At 36.0% G+C, this 26918-nt stretch overlaps 2 protein-coding genes across 2 annotated transcripts in view; one reads left to right on the top strand and one right to left on the bottom strand.

The window, feature by feature from the left end:
* The window catches only part of LOC128213235 (mesoderm induction early response protein 1-like), a 29005-nt gene extending 14983 nt beyond the window's left edge, over positions 1-14022 (top strand). The window contains exons 6-12 of the mRNA XM_052918799.1: positions 1066-1142; positions 1279-1405; positions 3468-3565; positions 3801-3882; positions 6386-6480; positions 8354-8481; positions 9678-14022. Of these exons, the coding sequence (XP_052774759.1) occupies positions 1066-1142; positions 1279-1405; positions 3468-3565; positions 3801-3882; positions 6386-6480; positions 8354-8481; positions 9678-10281 (1211 nt within the window). The 3' untranslated portion in view covers positions 10282-14022. The remainder of the gene's footprint in view (positions 1-1065; positions 1143-1278; positions 1406-3467; positions 3566-3800; positions 3883-6385; positions 6481-8353; positions 8482-9677) is intronic.
* A 1438-nt stretch (positions 14023-15460) lies between these two features.
* LOC128213233 (growth arrest and DNA damage-inducible protein GADD45 alpha-like) lies at positions 15461-21764 on the bottom strand. Its single transcript, XM_052918798.1, has 6 exons — positions 21613-21764; positions 18884-18988; positions 17534-17654; positions 16659-16913; positions 16273-16408; positions 15461-16031 (listed from the first exon to the last, which is right to left on the bottom strand). Exons 1-4 carry the CDS (start codon positions 21654-21656, stop codon positions 16704-16706), a joined length of 480 nt encoding a protein of 159 aa, XP_052774758.1. The 5' UTR covers positions 21657-21764; the 3' UTR covers positions 15461-16031; positions 16273-16408; positions 16659-16703.
* Between the last annotated feature and the right edge of the window lie 5154 nt (positions 21765-26918).

Here is a 26918-nt window from a genome sequence, read left to right as displayed (position 1 = left end):
ATTTCACGATCAAGCATATTCTGATCAATGATCTTTCGCTTCAAAAAATAAAATAATACTGTTTTTATGCCCCCACAAAGTGGCGGCATATAGGGTTGCCCTTGTCCGTACGTACGTCTGTCCGTACGTACACGTACGTACGTACGTCCCGAAGATTGTTTCCGATCTAATTCTTGAAAACCGTTTGTCCAATCCTCACCAAACTTTAAACACATGTTTGTGACCATAATATCTTGATCAAGTTCGATAGTCATGGAAATCGCTTTAGTAATTTAGGAGTCACAGCCCTTTTTTGCCAAAAATACTTCAAAAATATATGTTTCCGATCTAATTCTTGAAAAGTATGTGTCCAATCCTCACCAAACTTTACATACATGATTGTGACCATAATATCTTGATCAAGTTCGATAGCCATGGAAATCGCTTTTGTCATTTAGGAGTTACGGCCCTTTATTTGCAAAAAAAGACTTGAAAAATACGTCCCGAAGATTGTTTCCGATCTAATTCTTGAAAACTGTTTGTCCAATCCTCACCAAACTTTAAACACATGTTTGTGACCATAATATCTTGATAAAGTTCGATAGTCATGGAAATCGCTTTAGTCATTTAGGAGTTACGGCCCTTTTTTGCCAAAAATACTTCAAAAATCATTATGGCTTATTTTCTGTGACAAAAAACCGAAGTGGGGGCATCCGTGTCCTATGGACACATTTCTAGTTATTTCAAAAATGCCTCATATTATTGACCAGAAATGTTTGCACCTTACCATCATACAAACGTAGTTTCCAAAGTCCAAAAGCCGAACAGCTGACCAACTCTTATGGTAAATTAAACACACAATAAAAGGTTATGATCAACTAAATGTCAACGAATAGTGTTGCAGAGGGTTATTGCTGAAATTGATGAGTTTTTTATGTTGACAACAAATAACTAAGTTTTAAGCTCGAAAATACCATGAAATCAAGGGGAAAACAGTGTGCAATGTTATTCTCGCTTTTTCTCGTTATTCACGTTAGCGCCACAATGATCAAAATCGCGTTCCCATCCACATTTGATGTATTTCAGCGCGCAGCCAGCCAGGAAGTGAGGACAGTGACTCAGAAGAAGACCTCGATTATAAGCCAGAGGAGGAGTGGAAAAAGGTATGGCTGAAGGCAGGGCTGTATGTATTCTTGTGTGCAATCAATGGTATTACATATTAAGATACTAAAACAAAGTCCTTTCCAAGTATTTTTGACAAAAATTCATTAGCTTTTTTATTTATGTGTTGTACTTCAGACAATCTCAGTTGGTTCAACATACCAGGCCGTGGTGCCAGAAGGCCTATGCAAGTATGGGGATGCCCCTGCATATGAGAACGAAGACAGACTACTTTGGGATCCCAGCAAGATGGATGACTCTGAAGGTAAATGATAGTTTTGGGGCTACTGGTAATAATTTTTTTTTTTAAATATTTCCATGCCAAATATTATACAGCTTGCTTCTAAATTCAGTTTAAGCTCGTCTGTTTTCAACGTTAGAGGTAGTGAAAAATGCATACATTTCTCTATGGAGAGTTTCCATCGGTATACATATGGTCAAGCAGTAAAGGCAACAACAAAAATGCCTGTGCAGGGTTCAACACTTACTCCATTTGCCAGTAATCCTGGAGGAACAGTTAAACAGTGTCCATCCTGAAATCGGCTGTTCCCCCAAAATTTTGTCAATTAAACTTATTTCTTGTTTGTCTTAGTACTACATATGGGCTTATTAATAGTAGTATTTGCTTGGTTTACCTAGAATATCACAAACAGTATGGTGAAAATGGCTATAAGGTTCCTAATATTATAAAAGGGCAGCCATGATAAAAGTGGTGTACATGTTAAACTAAATACTATTTAAAACATTGCATGAAATGCAAAGGTATTGTGTGAGCAACGGGGTCTAATCTTTTGCACGCCATGATGATTCTATCATTGTTTTGGTTAAAACTTTGGCGTATGACAATATGACAACTTAATTTAACAAATTTAATTTTGACAGAGAAACTTTTAATTTAAAGTTGACAAGTTTGCCTAACAGTGTGCACATTATTGCCTCCTCAGCTAAATTATCCAATAATAAATGCATAAGTTTTTTTGTTAATTTATGTGTACTTGAATGTTTAATATGTTTTTGGTTCCTATCTAAGTTTCTGCCAGAAAATTCTGGTGTCCTGACCCATACCTGACTTGGAGGTTCTGGTGACCCTCCATGAAAGTTGGTGTCCTCAGGATCACTGGACAGCATAAGTGTCAAACGCTGCCCTGGAAGCAATATTGGCCACAATGTGTTGGTAAAAAGATTGGATACAATATACTATAGGGAAAATTTATAAAATGTTAACCAGAACATTGAATTTTCAATGACCTTCGGCTGAATTTCCATTTATTTAATGGCTTAGCGCAAATTACAGTTTTTAATGGCAGTTTAATAAAAGAACTGTTTTCGTCCTAAGTGACACATATGCCATAAAAGACACACAGGGAGTCCTTTAGTTATTGTTTTGGTAGAATTCTGTGGCTTTAACAATGCTTTACAGTTAACCTGGCAGAAAACATGTACAAATGCATCTGATTACACTGTTAACTTGCCACCAGTTTGTTTCTGGGGCACCAGCTTATGTCTTTTGTATAACCCAATGTCAAATTGTTCCGCAGTGGGTCACATAAAACTAATATATGTTATTCTATTATAAAACATCAGTTTTTGGTTGCCATATTTAACTGTGTATAGGCTGCTAGGATAGATAGGACACAGGAGAGTGTCAAGATCAGTAGCCGTCTGTTTTGACTTAAGAAGTTTATTAGCTTGTGAAAAATGTCAAATTGTAATCCATGTTCTTACCATGTAAACACCTTCGGCTAAGTATTTCAAACATGTGGCGTAGTGCGAACCATCAACACTGCCATCGAAACAGTTTGTACTATTTGTATGTAAATGTGCAGTTAAAGGCAGAGGGAAGTTTTTCACTACTTCACAGATTGAGAAAAGCATTAACAGTGCACTTAGATGACACATAGCAGTATGCATGTTTATTTACTATTAATCCAGGCGATGCAAGTTATTTCCCTTTGAAGTTAAAATGTAAACAAACTATTTTTTCCCATTAATTTTGAAGTAATCATTTTTCATTTATGTATATGTGTTTAATTATTTAAATATACTTGCATCAGTGTGTTGTTTTTTGTGGTAGGCACTGTGCATACTGGTGTTCATCAAAGTTTGACACTGCAGTGCCAATTCTTGATTGGAAAACTGTCTGAAGCCTAATATAGATTTTGATGCAGATTTTTATTTGAATTGAAAGTGGTCCTCTACACAGTAAACTATAGTAATAATGTATAGCATAGGGCTTGTTTTTTTACACACGCTGTGTTTTTCTATTAGGACTAATATGATTATATATTGCAGTATTAAACTTTAACTGTACTGTTTTTGCATTCCAGTTGAGAAATACCTAGAGGATATCCACCTACAGTCACTACAGACTTCAGTGGGGGTGAATGCAGTACCCACAGGGGCACATGTACGAGACGATGAACAGGTTTGTATTGACATATTCTTAACCATACCATGATGGTATGATGGGTTAGAATCTGAATTGGCCTTAATTACAAACTTGTCTAATTTTAGCACAATCTTTGAAAATTGATATTATAGTCAACAAAAGACTTATTGTTGCAAACCAGCCATGTAAACTTCATTGTTGCAAACCGGCCATGTAAACTTCATTTTTGCAATCCTAAGTCCTAACCTTGACCCCACTTTGTATTCTTTAGGCCCTGTACCTGCTACTACAGTGTGGTCACAATAAGGAGGAGGCATTGAGACGTCGGAAAATGCAGGCAGTCCCAGCCACAGGTATATTGACCTATATTTAACAACTTCCATTCCTTAAATGAATGATATTTCAGCAATTGCGAACCCAGCAAATGTGGCAATTATGTAGCACATGTGTTGCTGCCACCTGTAAGGCAAATATAAATTCCCATTAATCGTTTCAATTTTGAACCAATTTTCACTTATGAATTCATTTTGTTAACATTTTCATTTTGAGTTCACTAATTATGAAGGTTACAATCGGCTCAAGTTTAGAAGCACACAGATACTTTGCTTTTACGTTTTATCTGTAAGCCAAAGGCAATCATGTTTTTAATTTACAATAACATGGATTTAATATCACTTAAATGCACTTGAACAGCTCTGACAGTTTAAACAATAACGCATTAGTGAATATGATATGAAAGGCAATAACGTCTATTATGTGGTCTTGTGGCTGATTTTTTCCGTGCCTTTCACCAATTCTACCATAGTCATGTAGTTTATGTTTACTGTCAGCACCTAAAATATATTGAAATATTATTATCCCAGGTATTAACACTATCTAGGTGTAACCATCTTAACTTTCGTATTGTTTCTGGTCTGATATTATAATCATTCCAGGTGTTAACACTATGTAGGTTTAACCATCTTAACAATGGTACTGTTTCTGGTTTGATCTGCCAGGGTTTCCGCCAGCCCTTTATGGCTTGTCGGGCCCGACGTGCCTTCCGCTGGCAAGGCTAATTACCGACATGCGTTAATTATGCCGACATGCTTTAATCCGCTTAGCGACAACCCTTATCAAAACAATCATCAGTTCACAATTTTGTTGCGGTTGCAACGGTTGACTGACAGCCAGAAGGCGTGTCGGGACTAATACGGCATTTGTATCAGCCATTCAGGATCGACGACAGCATGAAGGCGTGTCGGTGAGGTTCAACAGTGCAATTAACCAAACTTCTCCTATTTTTTATCAAAATGGGAATGTGTGAAAAACACCACTGTCGTAATTGCGACCTTCATCACTATAATCATCTATGAACACAAAGTAAACAATATGTCTTAATTGAGTTCGGTAACATAAATCATGTGTCGTTTTATTTTGTTTCTTAATCCCGAGTCCGTTTGTTAACCAATTATTAAATTATTATTGAGAACCGTGTGAAGATATCTGTGTTATTATAAACAATGGTTATGCTATGTCGTCGTATGTAACTGAGTCACATTCCCGTCTTTAGTTTAAAAGTGTAAAGTTATATTTTGTGTTGCTTATTATTAAACTTTGATTATTTTATTTTTATTTTTATTTATTTAGAAAAAAAGATAAATAAATCTGAAAATGCACATAAAATTCCCTTTAAGTAATTATTAAGCCGACCCGGCTTTAAAAATATTAGCTGTAGCAGCTTTAAATACGAATACACCCACGAGCAGTCGCTTTGCTCCGGGCTCTTTTGTGTTCCAGCATGCAGCGTGCTTTACACGTTTTGCTGTGACGTCAACGGTGTCAATATAAACAATACCCGCACTAAACGAAACATGAGTCGATCGATATCGTCGATATTGTATTGTCGGAAAACTTGAGAAATACCAATAATTAATGAAGAGAAACCATTAAACTTTTTCACAAATATTTTTAATGTTAATCGGACTTGAGTTGGTAATTCTAAATCATAGGAACATAACTGTAAACTTGTTTAAAATGCAGGAAATTGCACCATTTTGGATACGAAAATTAAAAAAAAATCGACATCAGGAGGGGACACCCCTCCCAAACCCTCCCCTTCCGACATGCCATATGAAATTCCTGGCGGAAACCCTGTAATTCTGGTTGACCCAGCACACCCTAATTTCACTAACAGCACTATAATAAATCATTCTCGTCCCAGGCATTAAAACTCTTCTTATGCACAACTAACAGTTAGTAACTTGAAGCAAGGGAGCTGCATGGTGTATGCCAATTCTGATATTTATGTCAAAGAAGGGACATAACTCAATAATCATTACAACCAGAGTTATGGACCATGCTCTACATGTGCATATATTTTCTGGAAACATGTGTACTAAGTTTTATTCAAATATTTTGAACAGTGTTTGAGTTATGGCCAAAGTAAAAGTGTTTCCGTTTTAACAATGCTATTGAAAACAAGACAATAAAAACATCTTAAAATATCAAATTTATATTTCTGCACTGTTGATTTTAGTTTTAATTGATTATTATCTCATTTTAAAAGATAACTTATGCTGTAACTTAAGAACTGGATCAGCATTTGTATAAAGAAAGAAGGGCACACAGACACATTGCAGCATTACGTGAGATGCTTGGGGTTGTAGTCAGCCAAATTTTATACTAGTTCCTGTGTTGATACTGAAATATTTTTAAATGTGTCTTTGAGCAGAAATCGAAAATATATTAGAGCCTTGATGATACCAAGCTTACTTAAACAAGAATAAAATAAAAAAAATATGAATACTTATAGAAATTAATGGCTTTAACCTATGATATAAACATCAGTAAAGTATGTTCTGTATCCCATTTCAGATCCCATGAGTTTGTGGTCGGAAGAAGAATGCAGTAACTTTGAAACAGGACTTCGATTTTATGGGAAAGATTTCTACATGATCCATCAAAACAAAGTAAGAGAAAAATGTCTTTTCATATGAAAGCTAGCTGTCAGGGTTTTTTTTCTTAAAGGCGAAGACATAATCAAAACTGGTGTAAAAGGCTAAAATGGGACAATTACATCTTTCTTTGAAATTAAACCCATAGCTAATATCCATCAAGAGCACGACAACAGTGAGCTGACACTCCCTCCCCCACCCACTGAGAAAACATTGCCAGCAGTGGACAAATATTTTACATAGACAAAGCATCAAATGCAGAGACAATAATCAAAATTAGACTTTTGGATTAACAAGCCTGAATTCTTATACTATTGCTTGGCATTTAATTTTTGAATCTTGTGGGCTTGTGCTAATTTAGTCCACAGCAGATATTTTTTTGACAATAAAAAAAATTGCTTCACATCAGCTTGACAATAAAGATGCTGAGAGAAAAGACATCACACTTTATAATTGATGAAAGCCTCGATAAAAACATTTTATCAGGTATTTAAAAAAAATTGAATTTGACATGAAACTTTCAATTTTAAGTATATAAATGCATTTAGTGTGATCTAAACCATACCTTAGATAATTGTGTATAGGACATCCGCCCCCCACCCTCAATAATTAACATAAAAAATACCTGTGTCTTATATATAGTATTAGACTTTGGACATTTTTTTTTCTAAAACCATTTGAAGGCCAAGTTTGCCTCTTAAAGGGACTGTACTTCGTATGATAAAACAGCGAAAAGAAAATTGTCGAAAACTGACATAAACTTGGTATCGATGTGTACAATGCATTGAAACTTACTGACTGAAGTACCTCATAATTTAAAAATAATTTATTTTTCGCCTTTTTTTTGTATTTTTCCATGAATATGTTTTACTAGGTATGTCTACCTAGTAGAATTCATTCCTTATGCGTGATTGCATAGTCGATGTTATCACATGATATTACCATGTTAGGTATATAGCTTAAATAATCCAAATATTTAAAGTAAGCCTTCGTAGCACAGTGGATACAGCACTGGACTGCAATTTTGGCGACACTGGTTCGAACCCGGACTCCAACACGATTTTTGTTTACATTTTGGTATGGTTCTTTTACAATGATGATATCAAAGAGTAAAACATTTTATTAAATAATTGCCCTGACATTCGCTACAGATAAAAAAATTGTGCCAATCTGGTGTACAGTCCCTTTAAGAGATATAATGGATTTTTTTTCTTTTTTTAATTTCGACGTAACTCACATGATTTGGTTTATACAATTGATATTGGCAGTGCAATATGGGGATAAAGTGAGTTCAAGTTATTTGTAAAAGGTTAAAGGTTTGATATTGTATGATAGATTTAACTTAATGTAATGTACTATATTTTTTCCAAGTAAGTTCTGTATGAACCATGTAATAAAAAATGAAAATATTGCAAAAACGCTGTTTTTACCTTGAAAGATTGAAAAATTTGTCATTTCACTTGATTTCAACATATCTTTATCTGTAATGCACTTCAGGTCATTTATTTATCATTTTTGGAATCAGTAAGCATTAGCCTTTCACCATAATTTGAACACTATGTCACTTGATACCTTTAAAGTGATTTCTGTTAAATGGCATGGCCTTTATCTTAATTGTTAATCTCATACATTATATTTATTCCTCTCTTCTATGTATCTCCAGCCTTTGCTAAGCAGCATTTAGTTCTTCAATGTGATATTCCTGTTAATGAGATGATATTACAGATAGGATACTGACATTTCAAAACAAAGACTTCGCTGCATTTGTTGAAAAGAAATTGAAGGTTGTTTCCCTTGCTTTGTTATCCTGCACACTGACTCCCAGGTCATTGACTTCTGCCAATGATGTTTAATTTCTCATAAACATGGGTTGTCTCCCATTCTCCAGGTGAAAACACGGTCAGTAGGAGAATTGGTCCAGTTCTACTACCTCTGGAAAAAGACGGAGAGACATGACATATTTGCCAACAAAACTAGATTGGAAAAACGAAGATATACATTACATCCTGGTGTCACGTAAGTTGCTTGATTACTGAAATGAGAACAAAAATCCTTTGTTTATTGGTAAATTATGTCATATGATCTATAAAAAAAGTAATGTACTCATTAAATTAGAGGATAATACTTTCATTTACGGGGAAATTGTTTTCTTACAATCTAAAGATAAGAAAGAAAAAAATCTTTGTATTATCTATACTATTGTCGGAAGAATTGTGTCAGTGGTAAAACTAGTATTTTAATTCAAAAAGTTTATTCACCCCATAAAAAGTATGATATATATCAAGGATGTTGCTGTTTATAGATGACTCATTATTTTTTATGACGAATAAGCATTTTTCCTCTTTGAAAGTATAGGAAATTTTCATAGCCTTTGTGTTGCTGTAGTCATGGTACACAATATTTCGTTATATGTTGTCCACAAGACCAGGGGTCATTGTAGCAAGTCCCAACCGAGTCATGTTCTTTTGGCCTCAAAAAGGACTGAGCGTGATTTTAAGCTTGTCTGTTTACTTCAAATGAAATATTGGTATTGTGATCTCCTTGGTGGCGTTATCTTCTTTAGCATGCAAAAACTTGAACATTAGCCATCAACTCAAAAGGCTCTTTACTCAAAACAGGGTACACTATCAATGCCACGATCACATTTTTGTGCTCATTCGCAAAATGACAAAAACAAACATGATCACAAAATTGCCATGTCATTAATGATCATAAGTGTTCACAGCAATGTTATTTTAAACACAAACACCATCCAAAATTGAAATGAGCAGTGGAGCTAGTAGGCAGATCAAGTTTGTTGGATTCCAATGGTCGATGTGGAGGTTTTATATAGACCATATTTGTCCATGGTTGTATACAATACGATGTGAAGGGCAGTGAGGTTAAGATGTTGTTAAGTCAAGAGTTACAATGAGGTGATGACAAAGCAAAACCATAACATTATGTCTGGTGGATGCTTGGCTATCTTTTAAACTTAGTTATTGGTCATGCAGTACATGTGCAGTTCATAACATATTATTCAGTACTTTACTATTTGATTTGATACATTGACAATTTCAGAAAATGTCACTTGGGGGTCACTTGTTATATTCCAATTTTGGGGGAATGCAAGTCCTGTTTGGAATCTTGCTTATTGTAAAATTGAAAGCCATCTTATCAACACATCAAGGTAAATATGTTTTCTAAAAAATACAAATAATTGTTGTTTTTAGGGACTACATGGAAAGATTCATCGATGACCAGGAAACACCACCTCCCCCGGTGTCCTCAAGGGATAGGTCAGCCAGCCCTGTCCACTCCCTGTTATATGGGGACCCAAAAAGGGGCCACTTGAAGCCCCATCCTGACCATGGGTCGGGGGTCGCTTTAGGGAATTCTGGAGTGCTTCCCGCTGCTTCAACACACTTCCAGGCCATTCTTACAGAGGCAGATGTTAATACTGCTACAACCACCATCCCAACTATGGATTCCAGAGTGCTCAACCCTGCTGCTGAAAAAGGTTTTCCACCTCTAACTAATGGAAGCTCAGAAACTGACTCAGAATATGTTCCACCTTTCAAAAAGTCTAAAATGAATGGTCCGCCAGATTTCAGGGCAGGGGATGGAATAAATGATCTCCACTCGAGCACAGCCTCTTCTGACGCACAAAATCATGTAGACTCTTTAGCTATTACCTCAGTAGTCAAGATGACAGACATTTCATGCAGTAAACCTAGTGAAAGTTTTGTTCCAGTGACTAAAATTTTAGACGTGAAATCTGTAGGGATTACTAGTGTAGAAATGTCACATACTCGGAGCGCTGAAGTTACACAGTGAAAGTATATTCCAAAATCCATCCATGTATTAAGTATGTTACATGTAGATCATCTGTTCAGGAAATTTCTTGCTGTTCTCAAAAAATGATGAAGATTTGGCAAAATGTGCAATATTGTTTAAATTAACAAGAAAAAGAAATGTAAACACTTTCATGCCTTATATTGTAAATACTTTCTTTCTACTATATGAAGTGTGTATATTCTTCAGCTGCTTTTTTATATATATTTTTTTTACAGCTATTACATGCATTGATCAGACAAACATGCACTAAATTCCTTAATTTGAAACATCCTTAAATTATTGGAGCTCATACATTAGTCAAAATGACACATTTTTCCCGATCAGAGAGGCCAACTTCCCAAAATCTTGAGAAAAAAACAGTTTTGTGTTTTGGAAAAAGACTAGAATATAGTAAAAAGAACAATGTCAACAATATGGCATATCAGCAAGATATTTTATTGAGGAGTAATTTCATTTGTTCAGTGTCTGCTAATAAATAAAAGGTGCGATATTTAAAGTGACACTCTTATTCAAAATAAACTCATACCCATGTATAAGGAACATACATTTTAAGCGATAAACCTTTAACTACTTACTAAATAATACATATATGGAAAGTATAACTTACTGATAGCACGATTGTTATCGTGTATTAAATGGCTAAAAACGCAAAAATATTAAATGATTGGTGAATGCTAAAAGATTTCCTGTGATTAACAATAGTCGTATCAGGTTGGAATACCGTGTTTCCTGCAACTTTCTTTCAAATCTAACTCGGTATCCTTCATAAGAACCATTGTTTTGACATTTATTCATCCTTTTTGGTATTTTTAAACAATCGTATTAGTTATGGTAAATCTTACATGGGTATAAGAGTGCATCTTTAATCAATTTTATGCCAAATATGGCCCACAATTGGCGAGATATAAGATTGTTTTCAAATTTTTGAAATCATATTTGGAAAAAAATACTTTTTTAGCATAAGTAATTTAGCGGAATAATGCCTGTGACATTGGTCGGTAAAAGCCCTGTTTTTATGCCCCCACAAAGTGGCGGCATATAGGGTTGCCCTTGTCCGTACGTACGTACGTACGTACGTACGTACGTACGTACGTCCCGAAGATTGTTTCCGATCTAATTCTTGAAAACCGTTTGTCCAATCCTCACCAAACTTTAAACACATGTTTGTGACCATAATATCTTGATCAAGTTCGATAGCCATGGAAATCGCTTTAGTCATTTAGGAGTTACGGCCCTTTTTTGCCAAAAATTCCCGAAGATTGTTTCCGATCTAATTCTTGAAAACCGTTTGTCCAATCCTCACCAAACTTTAAACACATGTTTGTGACCATAATATCTTGATCAAGTTCGATAGTCATGGAAATCGCTTTAGTCATTTAGGAGTTACGGCCCTTTTTTGCCAAAAATACTTCAAAAATATATGTTTCCAATCTAATTCTTGAAAAGTATGTGTCCAATCCTCACCAAACTTTACATACATGATTGTGACCATAATATCTTGATCAAGTTCGATAGCCATGGAAATCGCTTTTGTCATTTAGGAGTTACGGCCCTTTATTTGCAAAAAAAGACTTGAAAAATACGTCCCGAAGATTGTTTCCGATCTAATTCTTGAAAACTGTTTGTCCAATCCTCACCAAACTTTTAACACATGTTTGTGACCATAATATCTTGATCAAGTTTGATAGCCATGGAAATCGCTTTAATCATTTAGGAGTTAGGGCCCTCAGATTATCCTGAATAATCATTATGGCTTATTTTCTGTGACAAAAAATCGAAGTGGGGGCATCCGTGTCCTATGGACACATTTCTAGTTTAAGATCTCTTAGTAGGGCGCTTGAAAAACTTCACAATATTACATAGACAGTATTGAAAGAAATGAAAAACTATTGAGCATAATGATGTAAAACATTAACAGTGTGATAGTTTTTGACCATTACTAGCATTGTCAAAGATTTTTGCTGTAAATGTAAATTGTTTTGAAAGAAAAATTTATTAGCAGGCATGATTAAAATATCATACAAATCTCTGTACCAGGTTATTGTTGCCTGTAGAGTTGTAGCCAGGTTTTAAAAAGAGCAGGATGCTGCAGAACAGGGGATGGATGCTTAGGGAGAAAAAGGCATGTCAGGCTGTGAAGAATTTACACATTATGAATTTTACTGAAAATGTTTGAAATTCTTCTTTAAATGATTGAAGTTTAAATCTTAGTTTGGAAATGCCAAATATGTAAAATTCATAGTGTTTGTATGATTTTATAATCATATTTTGGTTTTAACCAAAACAAAAGAAATAATTCATCTTTTAGCATTTAATTCTATGAAGAAGGTGGGTATGCATGTTGGTGTCCATGAAGGCGGAAGGGTTCTACCGAAAAGGACAGGGTGCAGCACCCTTCCATAACTCTATGCCTGGTACATATATGATGACATGATTTGGTTGAGAAATTGTTCACAGTCTCACCCTGTTTTATACTGTCAGTTGGGAGATTTCATTGGAGAAGTAATAACTTACAATTTTATTTCATATTCCTAAACGTGATTCAAGAAAAGGACATGATAAGTTTTCCATATTTGTTTTACATATCAGTATCACGTTTTACTTTGGGTAATGTGCAAAGAATAGGTTTTAATGAGCGGTCACAAGTAATGAAAAGTTTGTTTGGGTTACTAGACCTTTCTTAAGGTTTTCACATGAGGAAAGACTGCCTTAACCACCCACACCTCAAAAAGTGGGTGGGGTACTGTAATGTCAATCAAACTATATTTTAAATGTGGCCGAAAACCTAACAATTTTGTTTCATTTATTGAGAAAAACAACCAACAAAGAAGCTACCATATCTTGAAACTATAATAAATAACAAAGATAAAATTCACATTTTATGTGTTAGATTCATGAATAGTTTCAAACTCCTGATCCTTATTTTTATTTATGTAACTGGATACAGATCAATGATCTTATTTCTGCTGGTGTATAGATATGTTTATTTTGACCAGATGAAGTGTTCAGTTTGTTCAGATGATGAGGTTGCTTCTGAGGCTTGTTATAAAATCCGGGTGCTTTAAGGATGAATGTTGTATGAAATGTTTGTTACTCCAAAGTATGATTAATTGTGTTGTCCTCTTAATATTGTGTTACCATTGATCAAAAGGAATTTAATGAGGAAAGAGTGGCCAAAATGACTTGTCTGTTGTTGTTGTTGTTGTTGTTTAGAAATAGTTGAGGTAAATGTCTTGGCCTTGGTGTTGTGGTCTGCAGCTTTGTCCAAAAATTAAACCTTGGTCATAACTTGAAAATTGTTCAAAATATTTCAGTGAAACTTGGTACACATTTTGCAATACAATTTAATATGTCCATTGTGTAAAGCAAGGCACATAACTCTTGGTTGAATTATTGTTGAGCTATTCCCCTTGTTGACTTGAGCAGAACAGGTGCTGTGAATGATTCAAATGTTGAATTGTACGAACCAACAAATGAAAGCATTTTGGGCAATCTGGCCTTATTAATGAATTATTTAATCATGTATGACTTCCATTCTATGAATGAAGTACTGTTAATTGTTTTGTTTGTTTAAATGAGTATGCATCGTCTACAGAGAATGTTGTTTGTTTGTAGCATCAACGTTTATAGATTTAACGTACAGAATCCATTCTTTATCATTATTTATTGACACTAAATTGTGTTACATGACAAAAGAGAAAATATATGTTTTTACTGAAAGGTGTTTTTCTTCTACTTGTTTACTTTGGCTGAGTTACTTCCCTTGCATTAAACACAACCCGTATCTTTAATGTAATAATTATATCATTGACTGTTAGTCATTGCTTCTTGAAATTAATGTTTATATCAGTGAAGGGTTTCATTACTATAATATGGATTGCTATTTATGCCCCCACAAAGTGGCGGCATATAGGGTTGCCCTTGTCCGTACGTACGTCTGTCCGTACGTACGTACGTCCCGAAGATTGTTTCCGATCTAATTCTTGAAAACCGTTTGTCCAATCCTCACCAAACTTTAAACACATGTTTGTGACCATAATATCTTGATCAAGTTCGATAGTCATGGAAATCGCTTTAGTCATTTAGGAGTTACGGCCCTTTTTTGCCAAAAATACTTCAAAAATATATGTTTCCAATCTAATTCTTGAAAAGTATGTGTCCAATCCTCACCAAACTTTACATACATGATTGTGACCATAATATCTTGATCAAGTTCGATAGCCATGGAAATCGCTTTTGTCATTTAGGAGTTACGGCCCTTTATTTGCAAAAAAAGACTTGAAAAATACGTCCCGAAGATTGTTTCCGATCTAATTCTTGAAAACTGTTTGTCCAATCCTCACCAAACTTTTAACACATGTTTGTGACCATAATATCTTGATCAAGTTCGATAGCCATGGAAATCGCCTTAATCATTTAGGAGTTAGGGCCCTCAGATTATCCTGAATAATCATTATGGCTTATTTTCTGTGACAAAAAATCGAAGTGGGGGCATCCGTGTCCTATGGACACATTTCTAGTTTTATTAACAGTTAATTGGATACTTATTAAACCTGGTATTACATACTAATATATCTTGGAAGATAAAATCTCTCAATTTCAGGCTATTGTGCCTTTGTTTTTTGTAAGACATTGCATTTCAAGAAGTCAGAAGTTCTATGATATTCATATTAAAGGCCTTTAAAACAATTTCAGTGGTCTTGGCCATTAACCCTGGCAGCCTGTGTTTGGCCTGAATCCCTCAGCTCGATTGTGACTAAATTATTAAGGTTAGGATGTTCCGTCTTTTATCATCCTAGTTATGTGTATAGCTAGCTTTTACTATCGACTATGGTTAATTTAGGTTTCGATCCAGCGTCAGTATATTTTATATGAAAAAAGAAGGAATAATGGTTGGGGCTTAGCCTCGACCTCTACTGACCAACACTTCTCGAACGCCCGCCTGTTCGAACAACCGCAGTTTAACTGTATAGTAAAGCTGACAATATAGCGGGAGTGTCCGCATTCAGAGCAAAGCAAGAGGTCGTCGGCAGGCGCATTACAGTCTCGTTGTAAACCCAACAGGTTGTCTAATAAAGCATTTTCATTTCTTTCCAACAATAAGTATTCATTCCCATTACCATGGATGTGGTCATCTTGGAAATGCAGTAATAACATCAAATATTCACAATTTATTTGACCAAATAAGTACATATTCATAAAATCAGTTGTTTTAAATTAATGCAATTAATTCTGATGGTAGTTACAATAATAAATGAATTATGCATGTATAATGTTTTCAAAATACGTTTGTTAAATCATTGTTCAAATAAATAAAATGTTTTCACTTCTCAACACCAAATATTAACAATTAAGTTATGAAACAAGTATACTACAAGTGTAGTGAACATTCATTTTAGTTTGACAGCCATCTCAATCTTCACTCCAACATGTTTTAATTGTAATGTCACTTTTCCCGCGTCTTTATAATAGCCCACTCCCACGCCATTTTCTTCATGATGGCTGCTATTGTTTCTTAGTTCAATTAAACTATTTCCCTGCCTTATCTTTCCGGACATTCCCTTGTCTACGAACACTCGCGAGGGCGTTTCAGAATATGGTATCGGTTATCTCCGCCAGTGACGAACGCCTAGATAATCGATATCATGACATTTCGGAAATGTTCATGATATTTCTCGACGATGTGGTAAATCATGCCCTTTCCGGTAAAATCAATCTGCCCACTGTCTCTGAAATGATAGAGAAATAAATATTTTACAAAATGTCAACTCTGAATTGTTGTTCATATTGTGTTGACAATTTATCAGCGTGACATTCATAAACCATCTTAAAATGAGTTACAACTTGACACTTGAAATTTAGCGATCGCCAGTGTTATTATGAAACCTTATTTTGCGTTCACAAACATCTGCTCAATGCATTCCTTAAATTTCCGCAATAAACAATCCAAAAAACGATTAAGTAAATTACCGTTCTTCGAAGAGCGTCGTTCTCACAGGGTTAGCGACTGCGTGCAGGCGAACGGGATTTACCACCGTTGCCACTTCGATTTTACCTTGGGTCATCGCGATATGGTACCTGCTTGATGCATTCGGGATATTGGAATCTGAAGAAAAAAACAACATTGTACAATGATGTTACATGATTTACAATATGGGGAAAAGACTGCTGGTATATAAATGTTACATCGGAACAAACGATAGACAATTCAAACGAATATCAAACTTTGTTCCGATTCTTTGACTTATTTTGAAACAATAGCTTAGTACTATAAAACCATGCACAACGGCTTTCTTAAAACATACTTATTAATAATGCTTATCTATTTTGTTAATGCCTTTATATAAAAAACCTACCCCGCTGAAGTCAAATCCTAGCTCTAGCGGAAGTGACGTCATCTCTCAGACGGGGATCTCGACGCAACCATGCGGGACGACGCCGCCCAGCATGAAATTCTCACAATAGTCGCAGACAAATTCGTCCTCTTTGCTAGCAGCGGCCGGGGGCGTCATAACGAGTAGGCAGCTCAGGTCGGCGCTAACAGCGCGCTCTTTCTGTTCCTTTGTAGACGCGGACGTGAAAACGGTGGAGATCTTTGTGGCACAGTCCACCTGCAAAAAGCGTACAAGAATGTGAAAATATGGGTATAAGAAATACATCGAATGAGCCAATGTCAGAACAATAATTTCCGCATGAGTCTAACGCCGGTCATGAATTGGTTGTCTGTTATCCAATGAAATACTTCAGACCCGGCAAATATTTAGTTTTATAATTGATTCTGAAAACCTGAATGCGCGTTATCTAAACCCGGTAAATATTTCACAATTTACCCCCTTGTTTCCTTGAGTTTGTTATTCATTCATTGTTGAACCTTACGCGGAACTAGGACTGTTTACAAACAACAAATTGCGTTCTGCATGATAAGAGATTGCAAAATATGACCTTGTCTGATGTTGGTCTCAATACACTACAGTGGCAGAGAAAGGTACATCGCCATTAACATTATTAACTGATCATCAGGTTCTGAATTCCAGACACAAACAACATTTTTCCGTTTATCAGATCTTAATTGAATTTCGCCACTGAAGGTATAACGCAGACGACAATGTTTTGCAGATGATTGTAGACTTAAATGAGCAGACGACAACTCGGGAAACTCATTCTGCGTTACGTCACAGCAGACCATAGGAAGAAAACAATAATTAAGCAGACGACAGCGCTAGAAACTGACCTTGAGACATCTGACGTCATTTTCCCGACAAAAGGCCTCTATGAGGGTGTGCTGGATTCTGACAGCGGCGTCTCTGGCCTTGCCCTGGGGCAGGATGCATACCATTACATTATCCGCATCCCTGAAACACAAACACGAACATGATAACTTAAACAAAAGAAATGGTATTTTGCTTCTAAAATATTTTGCCTGATTTTCACTAGACATGCTAGGTAAAACATATAAATACTTAAGTGGTTTTATGTTGTGTGTGACTTAGCATTTGCATTCTTCGAAATGTTATCAAATGTCATTTAAGGCCAATTTGAGAACATCATGATTGGCGATGAAAACGGGATGTACTTGTACAGTGCAAGGACTGTGCCGTCGCGTGATTTGTGCGTAAAGGCACGTGAATCAGCATTTGAAAGTACTCTAAACTCTTAAATCCTTCAACAGCGTGCTACTATTGTCCATAAAACGGTTCAACAAGCTTTGAAAGTGCATCATCCTCTTTCTTAGTTAGCATATTACTAATCCCTTCACATGTGACATGTAACACGGAGGAAATCAGGAAAGTGAGTGTTTCTGCTGATCACGCAGCTTGATAAAGCTTGGCATCCAGCCTAGACTCAGACAATGGTTGTATGGGAAGTTTGGGTGAAACAGACTAGCAGGTGCGCGAATATGCAACATGCCAGATATGCTACCTGTTAGCGTAAACAGCGACTTGGTCTACTTGTTACACGAGAATCATATTGTCTTAAAGGTTCACACACCATCAAGTGTATCGTTCATTCGTAGTTTTACATTACTCTGCAATATTAGTATCAGAGGTTGCCAATCAAAGTCAAGTGGATCAAATGCCCTTTTGCTAGAGAAGTGCTTTGACGTGCAAGTATTTGGCATCGCCGAAAACTTCAAGAGTGTTGGCATTTCCCTCACACGTACAAATAACTCGCAAAGACACTAGAACGGTACCACGAATAGTATAAAGTCACAAGTGTTTTTGACAGTTCGTAACAACACGTATGTTACAAACATATATGACATGAGCTCTCCCATTCATGGAAATATTCCATATAAGTGCACTGCCTTCTATTGTTAAAAAACTCCAGTCACATTAACTCAAATCGTTATTGTTTTTTCCTGTTCTTTTTTATCGTTTTCATTTGAGTCATTGTCCGAGTAATTGAAGTCCTAATACTGGGAAAGGTATTGGAAGGTCAAATTACCCAAAATAATTCAAGCAAGGTACGTATGAATGCACTTACTAAGTTAGTTTTAATATTTCAGTTTTATATGAGCAGTTTAGTTGAGAATGCACATCTAAAAATTATATACATTTCTAATTAAAATTATCAAGCTTACCGTTCGAGAATATCCACACAACGAAGGATGCCGAAGCGCACCCGATCCTGCTCAAGCGCTTGGACAAGCGTCTGTCGTACCGCCTTCCCGATACCAGACCCTTTCCTGAAAACAGACAACATTCTGAGATAATTTTTGTTTCTTAATTTGACAAAGGCATTCTTATATACTCAAATATTTATAAAGTTGTCATATTGCATGATGGTGCGCTAATTAGAACGCCCAAGTCGTGTTATTGGTTTCTGTGAAAAGAGGATTGTTGATTGTTGCAGCTCTAAAACGGCACGTTTCTTCTTAAAGCAGACGACAGCAGTAACCATAGAATCATAACAACCATTTCCAAGAAAAAATGTTATCTAAAAGGATCCAACATGAATATTAATCGCTTCCTAGTACACTAACATAAACTAATGCTCATATGATATCACAAACACTTGAAACATCTATCAAAACACTTATATTTTCTCTCAAAACAAACTTGCTGGTATAAGCACTCATTAAGGGTTACAAAGTATTTTCATGCAGCTTGGGCCAAGTGTTTCAAGGGTGTGTGGGAAAAAGACTGCGAATGACGAATTAACTAACACTTCTGAGAAGTGCATAAACTACAAACAAACCAATGCATTTGTAAATCACTGCAATAATTATTATTTTAGCTGAAACCGTATGTGGGACGATTGGAAACCAAAAAAGATCCGGTTTTAAAGAAGATAAGGGCTATTCCGATAAATATTAATATGGTTGCCGCTGTTGATAACAAAATACTTCCGGGAATAGTGAATATAGCCCGCCTTCTAAGCAGCATATTTAAAAAATAAAAAAATGTTCCTACCCCATCACGACTCTATTTAATTTACTGTTCCATGATAAATGATCCGACCACAACAATTTAAATTATGCACATACGAAGGCCAGGGTAATGAAAAGTTTAGCAGTGGGTGGGTGACCGGCAGACACATCCACAATCATGCCATTAATGAATAGCCAATGAAATTGCAGATCGGCATACATTAAATGCTAGACAAAATCGCTAAGAATTTCAACCTTCGCGGGTGTTTAAAGATTCGCTACGCTCACTCCGCCCATTCTTAATCATTAATAATTTACTTCATGTCATCTAACTATGACATTAAATAACCAAACTGCTTGTGGAAATTGCACTCATTAAACATTACACAAATAGCTGGGATAGCTTGCCTTTTCCCACAGCTGAAAACAATAACTGTAGCAATATAGTTTCTACAAGATCGGAATGCGGCATACAAGTGCACCACTTTTTCATTTATGAGTCATGAATCACCAGACTAAGCAGTTACTCAGCTAAATGATTGAACAATTAACTAGACGAACTTGTTACCCCACGAGGTGAAAAAGTCGTCTGGTAAAAAAACTCATGCCTTCAAATGCACTCAAGAGTTCAACAAAAGCCAACCACATCGTTTTTACGAGTTCAAATGTAAACGCGACCCCCTGTAGCTACTGTTCAGCGTTCTCCAGTGAACCATTTATCTCTTTTGTAGATTGACTTTGCTCCAACTAACACTCACGCACCCATTTTACATCGTTTAAATTGATATAACAAAAACACAATGAACTCGTATAAAGAATATTCCTACCCTACCCCGATTACATCAGCGTAAAACCTTTAATGTTAAAGAGCTATGAAAGACCTGTTCGGACATGCTACAGAGGCAGACGACAATCAAGTAAGCAGACGAGAATTGACGGTTAATGGACCATGAACCACGTGGCAGCTTGAATTTCCCTTTCAACTGAACAGATGTTCTGTTGTTTGAGTACAACATTTTCACATGGCAATGACATTCACATCTAAAGGACAAGTTAAAGAATAAGCATTAAAGCAAGCTGGCTGCTATCGATTGCAATATGAAGTACATTTGCCGCTCTGAAACAATACGTTACACCCCTTGTCTGATAACATTATCTTCCGTATCATGATATCAAGTTTAAAGTGATGCAACTTTATCGGTTTTGCAACGCTGTTAACAGTAGGTTCTGAGCTTTTTCCTAGAATCTTGGAAATGAAAGTAAAAGCAAATGTACCCACGTCAGTACGATGTTCCTTTTGAAATTGTTAATAAAAACATATATTCTATTTCCTTTGACTTTATTAATGGTTCTGTTTTGCGTCATACTGTCACAGCACTCGTGCGATACGTGCATATGGACAAAAATAGTATCAACTGCGACGAATCCATGAATACTGAACATTGCACGTGCTATAATTGAACAGACGTAGAACTGTAAGTGCAATATTTTGGAACAAATAATTATATAGCACGAGATTTCCTTTGTTTATCATGTACTCGTATTACGATGTTAAATATATTTTTTTATGTTTTCCGAGATCAAATGAAAACGCAATATATCCTAAATCGTAGTTGATCTGCGCATCTTAAAGTAGATGTGAGGCAAGCCACGTTGGTAGGAACAGGCTGTAACAATGGTAGCTATGGACTGATGCAACTTGCATGGAAACACACGTTGCAGAAATATGCATTCTTGATTCCATTTGACATCAATTATCAAATAATATTTCAGTAAGTTTGCATTAAGAATATGCTTTTATATTTTCAATATCATTATCTTGTTCAGTTAATATTCCATTGTTAACCTGTTGACCTACATAACTTACTTCACATATGCTTTAAGAAAACAAAGAAAAGCAATTAAATGCAAACTCTAGTATGATCATAAAAGCAACTTACGTTTTAGTGTCGTCCATTCTACGTTGTAATTCTGTGTATGTCATAGTAATATTCCAGAAATCACGTTAAACCTTTTTTCTCTTTGTTAAAACTGAAGTCCCAACTTGTTAAGCTCCACGCTGAAGTAAGAGATATCGTACTATAATCAGCTGACTGTCATACAAAGGCTATATAGCGAGCGGTGAGTTGTCGCCCGTTGCCGCTTCGTCATTGGCTGCTTGGTGATCAATACCGGTCATGCAGTTCACTTTTCCTTCTCCAACTCGATAGTTCTTTGTTGATGTTTTCTTTGTAAAATGCCGTGATTTGAGAACGTCAGCATCTCGTTCGCAAACAAGTTGTCTCCTGTTTTCCACTGGGCTGCTGTTAAAATGCTGATTAAAAAATAATTGTTCCCACGGATCGAATGCATGAGCTTTGCAAAGCAGATTTATATTGCTGTTTTTTCCCTCAGGTTTTTGGCCAAATATTACATGTTGAAACCTAATTATAATTTCCGTGTGCTCAAATTATTGAAGCTTCTCATGGAAAATCATTGAAAATACATGATAAAGACAACATGTTGCATCTATAAAATAATTCTGGTAAAAGAATATCACTTTGTCCTCGGAAATAACCATAGAACGTGTTACCATGCATTACTGGCGCCCTTGAGAACGCAGATTTGGTGGCAGGACCAGAAGTCAAAAACATCTTAGTCATTTCATAACTTAAGTGTTTTGTTTTTAAATATCTGACTAATCATATGACATTATAACGTAGTAATATCTGAAATACTTTCTTGTTGTTGATTTTATTAGAAATACATGCTTTTATGTTAAAAACCCTTACACTTTTCTCAGTTAAATTTGACTATTAAAATTGTAGGAAATTGACTTGAGTTAAGAAATTACTGGAGATGTTTTATGAATACCGCCTCGATCAGGAGCTCAAACCAACAACCACTCGTGTGAGAGAGGCAGAGTTCACTGCAAATGTATATGATCAGCGATCATACTTACTCATAGACTACGTTTACCTTCATATGGTAATAACAATGATGTAAGATGATTTTGGATTCACGTCTTAAACTTATATCGCTGGATTATGATGGCAAATTATTCCAAATATAGTTTCTGATTTGTCGACGGTAAATCAGTTGGCATCGGTGAAATGTTATTCTTTGACCATATTATATTTCGTTGACATTTCTGAACAATAACTTGACATTTCTGTTGCCTTTTAATGAAAATGACACTGGAATGAAAATACCACTTCGACCATAATCTGATATGCTGACTTTTACAAAAAAAATATGGACAACCGGCAGGACTTATCCAGCATAATAATCAAACCAACTGTCGCCCAGATCAAGGATGCATGATATTGATTTTAAAGAAGTCCTGTTCAAAAGAAATCCTGTTCCAAAGGTCTTTTCGTCTAACGGTACCTGAATAGCGATAATTGATTTTTGATTGGTTAACACAGGGATTTGATTGGCTAACGGTATCCGGGTCACGCGACAGATGGCACGCGACTCCTGGCAGCAGTAAACAAAGTGACAGTTCACCGTTACCAAAATACCGAGGTACTGCGATAATTGGTCCAATACGGACTTATAGGCACTTCAACATGGGCTTTCGATTGATAGAAGCGTTACCTGAAGAAAAGCCCAAAGGACCAGCTGTCGTTAATAGATAAAATTGTTCATTGTTATTACAATGCTGATAAAATTATTTAATTTCTTCGCAGCTTTGCCGATGTTGACAAAATCCTTAACCGCAGAGATTTTAGAAATGGATTATCCATTCATTTTTGGATGCAGACAATTTAGTTTTCGTAATTTACTCACAAAGAAAGGGTGACAGTTGTTCGCATAAGCAAATATCGAAGCACGCAAATATTGGTCTTTGTTTACTTCAATTAAATGCCCTTACGTTGAGTTCAATTGAGTACTTCCGCAACTCTTAAAGATGCCAAAACCTTGGTTATAATATAGGAAACGATTGCAACCAGTTGCTGTTAGCGAATTAAAAACAAACTTCACAATGTCATTTCCATATAATGAAAGCGGTGGCCAATTATTTTGGTGGCAGTCAATTCCGCCTATCGAGCAGTCCCCCGATGTGACCCCTTTTGTCAGGGCGACCTGTATCCGAGGCTGCTGATGTCACACCAGAATGGGATCAGCGGATATTGATCACACAGTTGCCATGTACTGGAACCCTATGAAGACTGTTGTCGGGGATTCAGGACGATCATGTACGCGGTTGTCTCCATGCTTACATAGGGCGGATATCTTACCATTATGCCTTGAGGGTCTCTGTGTGTGTGTTGGGGAGGGGGGGGGGGTAAGTTTTTTACTTACCATATATATCATATATATAACAGAGTACATAGTCTAACGTGGTAATATTATATTATTTTCAATAGAACAAACAACACAAAGGGAATAAACGGCCGTGGGCTGGGCTGCAACACATTGTGCTGTACAGTGCGGTTGCGTGTGGGTGTGGTATTGACCTATGGGCAAACTGTGTCGTGTCAGCCTGTCACGGGCCGCCCTGTGCTTAGGTCAGACTTCAGTTGATCGGATCATACCGTAAAGTGGCTTTATTCAAAAACGATGTGAAACGAATTTATGTTGACATAAGCAATGGAGTTTCGAGAAAGTCTGCGTATTCCATTTCCAATGTCATTGGCTATTTATTTTATAATTTTCTCCAAATCACATATAGATATTATTCATTTTCAACATCGCGGCTGTTCAAGAGTTCCATAATCGGATATAATGCATTGTATGCCGCAGTAATCGCCACTCGCTACTTAGGATATTCACCTCAAAGTCCACCACGATTGGTGTTTCTGCAGGAGCTTCTAACGGGCGGTCATTGACTTTGTCTTCTTTAATTCATAATGAGAAAGATATAGGACTTATACGGCCAAATACAATCATGAATGCGTTTTGTATTCCTGGGGAATTAATAAGAGGAAAATTAGATTAATCATTCTACTATACTTCTGATCTACCCACCTCATGTATATTTATTATGACCATTATAATTACATTGTAGTACATATATTTCGATATTGTTGTCATCTGTGACAACTAAATGATGTATTTGATTTAAAAAAAAACATCAAAACCACTCGTCCTCTTTGACTCATGCATATGCTGATGGACAGTTGAACATTTATATACAGAATGCATTGGTAGCATCACATGTCAATCAGCCAACAACGATAAAGTCTTTTCGGTTGAATCGCGTTACTAACATTATTCAAAATCTTTTACTTCAAACACAAAACTTTGAGGTTCCAGTATCTTACTTTTGACACTCAAAATGATTTGCCACACTTAACATTTTACAAACCATGGGCGAGTCCCTTTAAGGTCATTTGCTTATTTTAAGTTAAACATTTGAAGGTAACTGCAACATGATTTTATTGCTAGTAGACCCTTGTATGGACAACGTTAACATTGCCGCGGGGTTTGCACACTCAAGTTACCAGAATATAAAAAATAATGTAATGTCCTGTGTTGTTCGCGGGGCATTTTACAGAAGAAAAACTTGTTATAGCATAACGTACAAAGCAAACTTACATATTACTTCCTTGAAAGAGCTACGAACTTGAACAACCTCGGACACACTTTTAATCTTGTTTTGATGAACTATTGTTGTTACGATACTGAAATATTTAAACAACGGAATTTAGTCCTATACACAGGCACCGTTGTACTAAAGTGGCCTTATCTGCGCGTAATGCATCCTATTTGTCACATATTGTTCATGCATCTACCAAAAAGGTTTATCAGTCTTCTTACTTCATACGTTGACAGGCACATTCAGCATAACATAATTATATGATATATTAACATTTTTAAGTCACGACTGTTGTTGTTGTTGTTGATGTTGAATGGTTGTATTCGTTCGGATAAAAGAGGCTTTAGTTACATTCGGAGGCATATAGAACTATAGTAGGTTAATGAGCACAAAGATATAGTAGTGATTATTAGTACTTCATTGTGTTGAATCGTTGTAGTTTTTCGTACTAAACTATTTGAGTACAAACTTGCAGGGACACATGCTTACTACTATATAATAGGTTCTCAATGACTCAGTTTTAAATGACAAAGAAATAAAGAAATCATTATTGTGACCACAGCTTCCGATTTATATAATACTCGACAACAATACAGCTTCAATATGGCCTTTTGTAGCTTAAGATCAAAGTGAGACACTTAACATTATACAAAGTACAATCATTATACTACGATGACTTGACAAAGGGAAACTGGGGGCAGAAAGGCAGAATGGTCCGCTTTGTGTAATAACGTTCTTTGTATCTAGACTCTACATGGTATTAAACTTTAATTTAAAATATGTATTTTTTAACAATAATTTAGTAAAACGTTCTAAAAGCACAGAAAATATATATGCACTGAAATGTTTGAAATAAACGCACTATTTTAATGTTAATCGGTTCGTGTGCCGCATATTTTAAAAGCTACACCCATTGCCAGGAGCGATTTCAGAATTGACTGGTAGAGTGAGGGAGGGGGAACCTAGGGACGCAACCTTTCCATATGCGCCCCTCCCTCAAAACCGAAATGAATATGGCATTTATAGTTTGCATGGGTCTTGGGGGTATTCCCCCACGAAAATGTTAACAATTTTTTAGTCCGAAATGATGCATTTTGAGAGTAACCCGCACCCATCCCCTGTAATCCAATTCTGATTCCTGTTCACAATAGATTTATTTAAAAAATGCTGGTCGCGCGGATAAATGCACACTTGTAACACGCTTCATATATCATAAAACAACAAAGATAAACTTATTTAAAATGTTCGTGGCGGGTAGTAACAGACTAAGGGCACCTTTGCAGTTTAAATAGCTACACGCTTCATATATCATAATAGTATACCTCTCAAGCATCCAAGCTACTTCTATAATGAAAACCATTATAAAATAAACTCGAAAATAAATGTGTATTAAAAAAAATTGCTCATGGCGCGTGCCTGTCGTCTGTTTCACTTTGACAGTGGTCGCGTGCCGGTCGTCTGCTCGGCTGGGATTGGATACGTACCAGTAACATATGCTACATTGTTACATATGTGGCAAACGATGAAAATAATGAGGCTGATCAATCACTCAACCTTGCAGACACCAGGTGACTTTTCCGCTCCATTTTTAATGTTACTCCTTTGTAGTTTTAAATTTTGAATGGAGGACAAAGCCGAACGGACTTTTAAAACAGATTTCTTTCGAATTCGGCCAATCCCGTGTTTTTTTAACAAATGTCATTTATTTGTTCCAGTTTGTAT

This window comes from Mya arenaria, chromosome 13 (assembly GCF_026914265.1).
Source record: "Mya arenaria isolate MELC-2E11 chromosome 13, ASM2691426v1".
NCBI lineage: Eukaryota > Metazoa > Mollusca > Bivalvia > Myida > Myidae > Mya > Mya arenaria.
Note: the sequence above shows the minus strand (reverse complement) of the source record. Positions and strands in the feature narration are given on the sequence as shown.